At 36.0% G+C, this 12654-nt stretch overlaps 1 protein-coding gene across 1 annotated transcript; it reads left to right on the forward strand.

The window, feature by feature from the left end:
* Positions 1–1227: 1227 nt before the first annotated feature.
* Positions 1228–12068, forward strand: LOC127873250 (uncharacterized). The gene is made up of 3 exons (XM_052417028.1): positions 1228–1404; positions 8403–8486; positions 10797–12068. Exons 1-3 carry the CDS (start codon positions 1338–1340, stop codon positions 11330–11332), a joined length of 687 nt encoding a protein of 228 aa, XP_052272988.1. The 5' UTR covers positions 1228–1337; the 3' UTR covers positions 11333–12068.
* Positions 12069–12654: the final 586 nt, after the last annotated feature.

The following is a 12654-nucleotide window of genomic DNA, read 5'->3' on the forward strand; positions in this document are numbered from 1 at the left end:
ATATTCTGCACTTGTAAAGAAATTATAAAACGCAAAAGTAAATTAACAAAGGGCAATTACTCTGTAAATACTGAAGAAATCGTTATGGTTCTTTTGCTCTGCACTTCCTATCGAAGCAATAAATCCATATATGACGTTTCTTTTGAATCCATTCAATACCTTTTAGGTAATTCTCAAGAAAATGAAGGTAATTAGTTCCGCTTATACACGTAGGCAAAGTCCAATAATGCTAAAATACTACAGAAAGATTTATGGTTCCTAAAAAACCACTTCATTCGCTTTTTATATTTACGAATCTCAAATAAAATACAATGTATTTCTTTCTTTTTGCAAATATAAAAAAAACAGGACTAATAAAAATGTCAATACATTTTCTGTATTTGGTTGAGCATCTGGACTGTTACTGTCTCCATCAAACATGTAAACATCAAAATGATATAATCATTCAAAAATACATATTATCAAACTAAATGTTTTCTACATGAAAAACATTTAATCATACACATATACAATATCACGCCTTATTTGTTTTTCATCTTCAAGTTAAGCAAAAACTAAAGTATTAAGTGCAAAAAAATGAAATCAAACTCAAACTTTAAATTATATGTCTTAACATTTTGTCTGTCCAAAACTGAATTACTGAAAAGCGCTTAACACACTCAATTTCAGTGTGCCCAAGCGTTCATTACATTGTATTATGGTACAATAATATTTATTGCACCCTTGACTTTTTTCAATGTTTGCAACCAATATGACCACTGCTTTTTTGATACCTCCAATAATAATAAATGTATGATTGACATATTAAATGAAACGATGGAAATAATTCCTCATATACTGAAGAGAGATGTATACTTTTACTTGGCATTTTCTTATAAAGCCATCTTTCAATATACTTGCAGTGTTTTGCTCCACACAAGAATATACAAAATCATATAATACAAATAGGCAGTAATCCAAAAATACTAGTACGAAAGTTGTATACGAATGATAACTTTCCCGCCTTTGGAACGGTTCATTAATAGAAGCGGGTTGATAACATTTTTCATTTCGTATGTTTGAACTTAATTGGTTATTTCAACCAATTAAAGCACAAATACTTCATAATGTTAATAAACGAAAAAAATATATTTAGTATATTTAGAAAAAATACAAAGGCGATATTCTGGTGTAAAACATACAAATATTGTTTAACATGAATTGACCTCCGCTACAAAATGGACACGGTCGGTGAAGGTTTTGCATTATTTTGTGTGTTACACGCAGGCGAGATATTTGTATCAAACGACATATTCTGAAAGCCGAAAGCGTGAGAAGAAAGCATCGGAGATTCTTAAATGTCAAGCATAGCTTTCTACGATGTCTTCTCAGATAACTTTTCTCTGCATAAGCATATCAAATCGGGTAAGCCATTTCATAAATGATTGCAGGGATTTCAATTGCATCACCATCCTGCTTTTTCGCAAGCATTTTGTAATTTTGGTGGTGAAACCGGAGGGGAGTTATGGTTTTCGCTCTGTCTGTCAGTCAGTCAGTTAGTCAGTCAGTCACTCAGTCTGTCACACTTTTCTGGATCCTGCGATAACTTTAAAAGTTCTTCATATTTTCATGAAACTTGTAACATGGACAGATGGCAATGTGAAGACTATGAACGTCATTTCATTTTGCTCCTACGTCAAGAATTCTGGTTGCTATTGCAACAAATAGACTAGAAATATTTCTGAAAATGGTGGATCCTGCGATTACTTTAAAAGTTCTTCATATTTTTTCATGAAACTTGAAACATGGATAGATGGCAATATGGAGATTAGCAGGTCGGCTAGATTGAACTTTACCGGTACGCAGTTATTTACCACTATCGACAAAGCGGGGGTTGGGGGGCGGTAGCCCCCGATACTAAAGAAATATATAGGATAAAAGGATTATAAGGTGTTGCGTTAGTTGTTATGTGTTAGGTGTTAAGGGTTAGGGTATGCTGTTTGATGTTAAGTGTTGCGTACCGGTAAAGTTCAATCGTCCCTGCAGGTCTTTCATTTTGATCCTACGTCAAGAATTTGTGTTGCTATGGCAACAAATATAAAGAAATATTGCTGAAAATGGTGGAGTTTCACCTGTAGGGGACCATATTGCTTGGCAATAGTCTTGTCGTACTTGTTGCTCTTGAAAATTATCCGCCTTCATTTTTTTAATGCAAATATTTCCAAAAACAAGGGAACACACAAATATATTTTATATAATAAATTTGTGTGCATAGTATTGCATTGAAAATGTATGTAAAGGAAAACGTGCAATTGAAATCCGTTTACTATGAACATGTCCATCGTTATTTATCACTTTTATCCAAGATTTTTTTTTAAGTTTAAATTATTTTATTATAGTGTTGAATTTGAGCTCACCTGAGCATAAAGTGCTCATGGTGAGCTATAATTGTCAGGCCCGTACCCAAGCACTGGGCCCAGGGGCCCTTGCCCCCCCCCCCCCCCCCCAGCTGGCTGTCGAGTTATGATTTTTTCAGCTCATCTATTTTTGGAAAAAAAATTATGAGCTATTGTCATCACCTTTGCATCAGCGTCTGTGTCGGCGTCTGCCTCCGGTTAAGTTTTGCGTTGAGGTCCATTTTTCTCAGAAAGTATCAATGCTATTGCATTCAAATTTGGTACAATTACTTACTATCATAAGGGAACTGGGCAGGCAAAGTTAGATAACTCTGGCGTGCATTTTGACAGAATTATGTGCCTTTTTATACTTAGAAAATTGAAAATTTTGGTTAAGTTTTGTGTTTAGGTCCATTTTATTCCTTAAGTATCAATGCTATTGCTTTCATACTTGCAACACTTACTAACTATCATAAGGGGACTGTGCAGGCAAAGTTATGTAACTCTGACTGGCATTTTGACAGAATTATATGCCCTTTTTATACTTAGAAAAAAAAATTTGGTTAAGTTTTGTGTTAAGGTCCACTTTATTCCTACGGTATCAAAGCTATTGCTTTCATACTTGCAACACTTATTAACTATCGTAAGGGGACTGTGCAGGCAAAGTTATGTAACTCTGACTGGCATTTGGACGGAACTATGGGCCCTTTATACTTAGATAATTGAAAATTAGGTTAAGTTTTGTGTTTTGGTCCACTTTACCCCTAAAGTATCATAGATATTGCTTTCATACTTGGAACACTCGCAAACTATCATAAGGGGGCAGTAAAAGGACAAGTTGCATAACTCTGATTGTCATTTTTACGGAATCATGGCCCTTTTTGACTTAGTAACTTTGAATATATGGTTAAATTTTGTGTTTCGATCCACTTTACTTCTAAAGTATCAAGGCTATTGCTTTCAAACTTCAAATACTTTCATGCTATCATTAGGTTACTGTACCTGGCAAGTTGAATTTTACCTTGACCTTTGAATGACCTTGACTCTCAAGGTAAAATTATGAAATTTTGCTAAAATTGCCATAACTTCTTTATTTATGATTAGATTTGATTGATACTTTGACAAAACAACTCTTACCTGACATACCACAATAGACTCCACCCAAACCATCCCCCACGCCCCCCCCCGCAACTATTTTTTTACTTTTTTTTAAGATCATCTCACAAATGACCACCACACCCTCACACTATACCCCACCCCCCACAAATGTTGTTGTTTTTTTTGAAACGGTTAAAAAAACACAAATATTTTATTTTATTTTTTTTTTGAAATACCGTCCAACCATCGCACCCAAGAATCCCCTCACCCCCACCCCACCACCCCTAATTTTTTTTTTTTTTTTTTGCATTTTTTTTTGCATTTTTGGAAGATAATGTAATAAATGACCACACCCCCACACTATACATCCCTCTTCACTCCACCCCTCCCTCCTTTGTGATTGAAATTGAGAGTCCCTTCACCTTTAAAAAGAAAAATAGATGAGCGGTCTGCACCCGCAAGGCGGTGCTCTTGTTTAATAATGGGCCAACTGCAAATTTTTCTCACATGAAAGAGCCCACAGTACACTTCCCCGCAATACAAATGCGCAGATGTGTTTTATTTCCCCTGATACACAAGGGGATTGGCGCTAATTAACTTGCCAGTGGAGATAAGCCCCTAGGCTATGTTTTCTTATCACCTTAAATTACACACATCCCCGATCTGTCAATTACCCATTGTGCTCAATGCTTCATCTTTTGATGATTGGTGTAACACGTCCTTTGATTGGACAAGGAAAGAGAAACAGCAAATGGAAGGAACTGATACAGAGGGTCGTAGGTCTGAACGATAATAGTGTTTTGTCTTTTGAATTCAAACCTCCTCTAGAGAAATACCTTATTATACATTTCAGTGAAAACTATGTTGAAAATGATAAACATTTTATTATGAATTTACTTTGAAACTTTAGAGGAGGTTGATTTCAAAGAGAAATACTATATAATAGTTGGTTATATGTCAGTTACTGACATATAACCATAGTAGTATTTTCTCTTTGAAATCAAACCTCATCTACAGTCATACTTTATGTTACATTTCATAATAAAGGTTTTTTAGTTTTAAAGTTTGCTTTTCCTTCTTCATAAAGTGTCATACATTTCTGAAATCTAAAGCTTTAAACATATGTGTGAATTTCACACCAAGGGGCCGTCGATAAAGCATGTCACGTTTTTTTTACCATTTTACCCCCCCCCCCCCCATGTCACAAACTGTTACAAAATCTTGGACCCCCCCCCCCTAAAGTACGTTACAAACTCACTATTTCGAACATTTTTTAAAAATGAATACCAAATTCAAATTTAATCTAAAACACAATACACTATTAAACAGTAATAAAATTTCACTTACCGGTAAAAGAACTTTCACATTACAAGCTTTTATGACTGTAGGGTTGTTACGATGGGCAGTATGAATATTTATCCACGTGTTAACCTCTTATAAAAACAAAATTATAATTTAGATTTTCTTTCAACCCTTTACTAATTAAAATGGAACGGTCCAATAAATTATTTCGTCATTGAAATCTGTGTGGAATTTGTGCCTATTGAATAAGCTGGCCCAGCCAAGTTGCCTATTACACCAGAGAAGCAGTATAAAAGGGCCACAAACTCACAAAATGTCTACTTCTCAGTTGTACACTGGTATGTAAACAGCAGAAAACAAAAATGACTATTTTCAAAATATTTAAGTTTGTATTTAATATTTTCCAATGAAATTTGACATACATATACTTTAGTATACATACAATATGTATGTGTAATTTGGTGGTTGAAAGTTATATAGTTATTGACTTACAGAAAAAAGTTTTTGTTGTCTGCTTGAAATTCAAATTTTCCTGTAAATGCTAAGCACCGTCCACTTGAAAGGTTATGAACTTCTCTCAGCCAATAGCTAGCTGATGACTCAAATCAAGTTTACATGTAAATACAGATTCAACACTATACCAAAATGGCATACTTTATAGACTGCCCCTAATGGTTAATGCTTTAATTAGACTTAAGAAAAGTGCTGATTTACTTGTTATAAATCCATAAATTTATAGCACAAAATAATGTTTTATATGCATTAAAATTCACCTTAAACAGTGCCTAATAAAAAAAATCTATTTGGTAGGGGCAACCCCTCCCGCACCCTCCCCGTTTGGGCCCCACCAGTCAAAATTTCCTGGGTACGGCCCTGAATTGTGATCACTCTATGTTGCAGAGTAGACAATTGCCTATGGGCCCCACAACTTTTAGGGGCTCCATGAGACTGGGCTGACATTATAATTTAAACTTAATTAGCAGAATGGACAATTATTTTATATCAATGTTATGTTCCGATTAAGGGCTTGACATTGTCTAACCAAGTGAAAATTATTTATTATTTGCGAAACCGTATTATTTTGTTGGATGTTTTGTTTTCAATATGTTCATTAGGGGCCCAGACTAGAGTATAATTCGTTCACTCTAGGTCATTTCCCAGATGATTACTCCCCATAAAAGCATTTATTCATATTTTATGTTTTGCCAGCTTTGACACTAGTTGGCTAATTTAAACAAGTACACTAGGCACTGGTATTCTAGTAGGCATTAGGCAGACATGGGGCATGTGCCCCAAAAGTTTCGCTGCCTATGGGCCAGGGTGCTTATTATGGCACTTGGCATCTCGGCAGTGTCTGTCCTCAACTGATATCATCTAACCCCTATAGAGGCCACATTTTTCATCAAATCTTGATGAAGCTTGGTCAGAATGTTTGTATTGAAAATATCTAGGCCAAGAGCAAATCTGGGTTTCATGCATCAAAAGGTCAAATCCCCGTAAAACCTTGCTACCATCCTAGACGCAACATTTATGACTCATTCTTCATGAAACTTTACCAGAATGTTTATCTTCACAATATCTAGGTTGAGATTGATTCTGGGTCATGTGCATCCAAAAACTAGGTTACCAGGTCAAATCTTAGAAAATGTTTGTCACCATGATAGAGACCACATTTTTCAGTCAATCATGAAGATTTTAAGTTGGCGAGCAGGCTCAGTTGGTACACGACTGGACTACAGATACAAGGATGGCGGAGACGATTCCTGTCAAGTTGCAGATTACTTGCAAGGTCGTAAAATTATTTTTGCGCCATTCTCTGCAATTCACCCTCTAGTAAGGCAGTTTTCAATTACTGACATTGGTACATGTATGTGTACTTGGTACTTGTAAGCCAGAGCTTATCCAGGAAAGAGTGCATAGGTTTAAGTGGAAATATGGCTCAACAGTACCTTTAATATTTCCAAAAAGAATAATGAGTAATGTATTTTTGAGTTCCTTAAGCATCTATGATATTTTCCATGTGCATTGGACTTGGAACAGTAGATGACCCCTATTGAAATTGGGGTCACTAGGTCAAAGGTCATTGTCACTGTCACAATAAATATGAAAATAGTTTCAGATCAATTACTCTTCGACAAATTGACCGATTTACTTGATACTTCCCATGTGCATTGGACTTGGGCAGTAGATGAACTCTATTGAAATTGGGGTCGCAAGGTCAAAGGTCACTGTCACAATAAGTGAAAATCATTTCCGATCAATAACTTGTCAACAAATTGACTGATTGGCTTGATACTTCCCATGTGCATTGAACTTGGAAAGCAGATGACCCCTTTTGAAATTGGGATCACTAGGTCAAAGGTTAAGGTCACTGTCACAATAAGTGTGAACATTGTTTCCAAACAATAACTCAACAATGAATTGACCGATTGGCTTGATACTTAACATGTGGATTGGCCTTGGACAGTAGATTAACACTATTGTAATTGGGGTCACTAGTTCAAAGCCCTGTTTGGGGGGCATATGTCTCCAACTGCGGAACTCTTGTTGAAGTATGTAAGCACATTTTTATGCCCCCCTTCGAAGAAGAGGGGGTATATTGCTTTGCTCATGTCGGTCGGTCGGTTGGTCCGTCCACCAGGTGGTTTTCGGATGATAACTCAAGAACGCTTGGGCCTATGATCATGAAACTTCATAGGTACATTGATCATGACTCGCAGATGACCCCTATTGATTTTGAGGTCACTAGGTCAAAGGTCAAGGTCACAGGTGAAGGTCACAGTTACTGGAAATAAGCATTTTAAGGATTTAGCATGGTTCAAACAAGGGAAACAACTACCGTTTATGCATGTTCTTTTTGTTACAGCATTTGCCTCCCTTGTAATATATTAAAATTTTACCAAATGTAAGGCTAACTGCATTTTTGTAATGCATACTACTACTACTACTACTACTACTACTACTGCTGCTGGTACTTCTTCTACTACTACTACTACTACTACTACTACTACTACTACTACTACTACTACTACTACTACTACTACTACTACCACTACCACTACCACTACCACTACCACACTACCACCACCACCACCACATTGTATTCACACAATGGCTGCTACTACAACTTATAGCCCATATAGGGGGGCATGCATGTTTTACAAACAGCCCTTGTTTAAATTATATCTTAAATGAGTTTGAAAATGGTTCGGGTCTGTTGAAAAGCATGTCCCTCTGGCAAAGGGCAGGGCATTTTTCCTTATATGGCTTTAGTAAAACCTCGTCAACACTCCAAATGTCACATTTATAGTTTAATCTTCATGAAACTTTTTTATGTTTGTGGTGTCCATAAAGAATCATATTTAGAAGACTTGGCAAATTGCAGAATATTAGAGACATTTACTAACATTCTGATAGAGCCTTGATTAAAGAAAATGGGGCTTAATGCATGTGTGTAGTGTCACACCTGATAAGCCTGTTCAGTATGCACAGTTTAATCAGGGATTACACATTTAAAAAAAAATCCCCAAAAATTCATCCTTGTAGTCCGCACAGGCTTATTTGGGACAACCTTAACACACATGCTTTAAGCCCAGTTATTTCAAAACGAGGCTCAATCATTTACAGATACGGCTGACACAGAAGATGAGGAGTCTCCTCTACCAGATTGTGAGAGTTCCCAAAGTTTCCAAAATGCCAACAAGTTTCAAGGTTCGTTTCTACTATTATGTTGGTTTGCTCTTCGAAGGTGATCTGTCTCTCAATCAGTTGGTAGATAACTTTGGTCATTATGGTTTCCACTCTCTTATGCCAAACAGTTATCATACGATATTCTCAAAACTGTATAAAAATGGTTGTTGGTAAAATTATTCAGAACTGTTCTCTTCACTACATGTGTATATCTATTCAAAGGTCACTGTCACAATAAGTGTGAAAATCGCTTCCGATTAATATCTCGTCAGCAAATTTACTGATAGGCTTGATACTAAACATGTGAACTGGCCATGGACAGTATATGACTCTTATAGAAATCGGGGTCACTAGTTCAAAGGTCAAGGTCACTGTGAAATTTAGTGTTAATTGTTTCCATTGGATATGTAATCAAAAGATTGAGTGATGACTGTCAAGGCCCTGTTTGTGGGGCATCTGCCTCCGACTGCGGAGCTCTTGATTTACTTTTGCCACGGAATCTTTATATTGCTTTGCTTTTGATAATTTAGTAATGTTTTATCAATCTTGGATGTGAGTGGTATTGGTTTTTAGCACACCTGAGCATAAAGTGCTCCAGGTGAGCAAGTGTTATCACCCTATGTTCAGGTTTTAGCCTTGTGCATTGTGCGGTGTGCATCGTCAACTTTTAGATTGTTACCTCTGTAAAGAACAGTCATGTTTCATCCGATCTTGATTTTAGTCAAAACGCTGCAAATTTTCCCATTTTCCCATGGAGCCAGCCCCATTCCCAAAATGGTGAAAAAACACCAAGTTTGAATCTGGGAGTGGGTCATGTGTGACATATGACTTGCTCTTGCTGAAACTTGTATTGGTCAGAATGTTTATCTTGACATTGTCTAGCCTTTGTTAGACTTGGGGTCATGTGTGTCCAAAAACTAGGTTACCCGGTCAGTTCTTAGAATTCTATTACCACTCTAGTGGCCACATTTATGATTCATATCTAAATTATGCTGAATCCGTTTCTGAGTCACTTGCTACTATATTATTTGGTTATACCTAGTCAAATCTTGGACCAACCTTGTTACCATTTAGAGGCCACAATCATGACCGAGTCTTAATGAAATTCGGTCAGCATGTTTACCTTCACAATCTCCTGGTTGAGTTTGAATGTGGTTCATGTGCGTTCAAAAACCAGGTCACCAGATCAAATGTAAGAAAAACATTGTAACCACTCTAGACTAGAAGCATCATTGATGATTCAATCTTAAATAAACTTGGTCAGAATGTTTATCTTGACATTTTGTAGGATAAGATTGAATCTGGGTCTCATGCATCTAAATACTAGATCAACAGGTCAAATTTATCACCACTTTGTTACCAGTCAGAATATGTATCTTGGCATCAAATTTGGGTTATGTGCGTCCAAAATTTAGTCACAAAGTCAGATTTCAGAAAAAGCTTGTTTCAGCATTTCTGATTAAATCTTAATGAAACTTGGTCAAAATGTTTATCTTTTCAATATTTGGAACATTTTTACATCTGGGTTATGTGTGATCATAAACTAGGTTGATTAGTCTATCTGGATGATTCCTTGTCGGAATTTTTATTTTGAAATATCTAGAATTAGTTCAAATTTTCATTACCTTCAACCAAAAAACTAGGTCACCAGGTCAAGCCTTACAAAAACCTTGTTACCATGTTTTAAGTCCACATTTATGACTCAGTCTTAATGAAACATACTCAGAGTGTTCAAATTGATAATATCTAGACTTAGTTTTTTTTTTCTGGGGCATGTGTGTAAAAAAGTAGGTTACCAGGTGAAAAACCTTGTTTCCACTCCAAATTCCACATTAATGACTCTTATCATGTTCAAAATGGGAAATATTTAAGCCTATTACAAATCCGGGTCATTTGCTTTCAGAAACTAGGTCACCAGGTCAAATTATAAAAAAAAATCACCAATCTATGGGCATCTTTTTATAAATGAAGCGTGATAGAACTCTTAACAATATCGCCAAGTTTGAACTGGGTCAGATGAGTATAAAAACAAGGTCCCCATTTCGAAAGTTAAAAACTGGTTGCCACTCTAAGGCCACATTTATGACTGATGATGAAATATAATCAGATTGTTTATCTTGACAATATTAAGGCCATGTTGGAATCTGGGTCAAGTGTGGTAAAAAAACTAGATTACATGTACCTGGTCAAGTTTTCACCAGTTGGTGTCTGTGAATTTAGGTGAGCGTTTAAGGGCCATCACGGCCCTCGTGTACAGTATGTTTGGCACATCTAAGTCTGTGTATGCGAACGGAGACAAATTTGGACATTCCTTGTCATATGATTTTACAGGACCAAGGCGACCATTGCATGGGTGTTGTATGGCCACTCGGAAATCTGAAGTTCATAATGGGAGAGCAAATATCAACACCCAGTTAGTTGTTGACGTATATACCCTAGCTCCATTTAGGGTCAGAGGATTCAATGGTCCTTATAGTCAGAAAAATAATTTGCTGCTGTTTCCTGTATCTGGCAGACCTGCATGCCGCCTTCAAAATGTTACAATGCTGTTCTCCAATCCAAATGGACTTGCAAAGAACCTTGGGTTTTGTGCAAAATCCACCACAAAAGGTCAAAGAGTAACATGCAACCTACTGGTTCTCCATAGCACTGGTTCTTTTGTACCAGATGGACCAAACCATACTAATTACGACAATGACTTTGACAAATTGGTCAGAAACATGTTCACCAGTCCACCCACAACAAAATGGCACGACATGTTCAGATTGCCTGGACCCATGCGGGGCATCTGGATTGGATTAGGTCTCACTTTTACCATAATTGCCCCAAGACCAAATTACAGGAGGACATTTCCATGGTCACCATAAGTGAACATACAGTTGCATTGCTAGACAGAATGTAACAGGGATACTTGCATGAGTGCAGTCTATAATTATCAGGTTTGTTGCACAAACGCTGTTCTGCTTGCAATAATGGCAAAGAGATCTTGCTCAACCAGTTTGTACCTCTTGCATGGAAGCTGTTGATAGAAAACCCATTTGCAAATCTGCAAGGAAATGGAAAAAGTTATGATTATCACCGATTCCAAGTCAAGGCACGACCACATGGTGAACGACAGCTTGGGCAATGTGATTTTTCTTAGTGTTTTGAAATAAATTATATCATGGTTTAAATCTTTTAATACAGTTACACATTTTAAATTATATACATCACTATATATTAATATGCTTTTTGAAATTTAGCAATTGATGTTTTCAAGTACCTTGCTTCTGATAACTTTGTGCACATATAATATATATTGTGTTTTGTAAAATGATTTTTTAACAGTTTTATTTTAAAGCATGAACAAATGTTGGTATTTGTCAACTACTTCTTCTCTAAAGGAATGAACGTGTGTTTCAGAACAATTTATCAAATGAAGTATGGGATTGTTTAAAAAGGCAATTATTAAGACTCAACATGCACAAGTTATTCATGTTTTTACTGATATTGTCTGTGTTTGTTAAAATATTCATGTTAAGTTTTATTGTTTTTATTCAGAAATGTTATTTTACATTATCTCATGTTGTTTTAAATATGTATTTTTAAAAGAAGTTAAAGGTATTGTTTTGTTAGCTCACTGAACACATTTTGCTGATAGGGAACTTTCAGGATATCATGTTGTCCTTCATATGTCAGTGTGTGAGGTAGGCCCATCAACTTTTTCTTCTAACAACTCCTGAATCCTGTGACCCTCTTTCAACAATTTTCAAATCGTTTAGGTCCCTTTCATATACATGTCATTGGGGCTAAAAATATATTTAATATAATGTTGTACAAGATCTTAAAGCCACACACCATGAAATGAAATACACGTTAATTAATACATATGGATGCAATTTGAAAGTGCGCAAAATTGTCGTTAAATATATAGCCTAGTTAGCAAATAATTTATTATTTTTCAAAGGGTACCGCTTTTTAAACCGAAAGTAGGATTTTCTAGACATATACGTCAGTTTCGACAAACCCGATTATTTTTAAGTTGTTAATCGCAAAAAAGGATTACTACCTTGTAACCACCAGGTTTATTCTAATTGGCATATATAAAATATGTTTCTTATTTATTCTTAAATTTACTATGCCAAATAAGGTGTGTGGCTTTAAAATATCTCATGTGTAACATAGTCTTGTGTTCCTCTACTAATTAAAA

The sequence above is a fragment of the Dreissena polymorpha genome, chromosome 3, assembly GCF_020536995.1.
Source record: "Dreissena polymorpha isolate Duluth1 chromosome 3, UMN_Dpol_1.0, whole genome shotgun sequence".
Taxonomy (NCBI): Eukaryota; Metazoa; Mollusca; class Bivalvia; order Myida; family Dreissenidae; genus Dreissena; species Dreissena polymorpha.

Excerpts from the sequence above, each read along its gene's own strand:
- LOC127873250 (XM_052417028.1), top strand. The coding sequence starts at position 1,338 with ATGTCAAGCATAGCTTTCTACGATGTCTTCTCAGATAACTTTTCTCTG. Across the intron at positions 1,405-8,402 it reads GCATAAGCATATCAAATCGG|ATACGGCTGACACAGAAGAT; the intron begins GTAAGCCATTTC and ends AATCATTTACAG. Across the intron at positions 8,487-10,796 it reads AAATGCCAACAAGTTTCAAG|GACCAAGGCGACCATTGCAT; the intron begins GTTCGTTTCTAC and ends ATGATTTTACAG.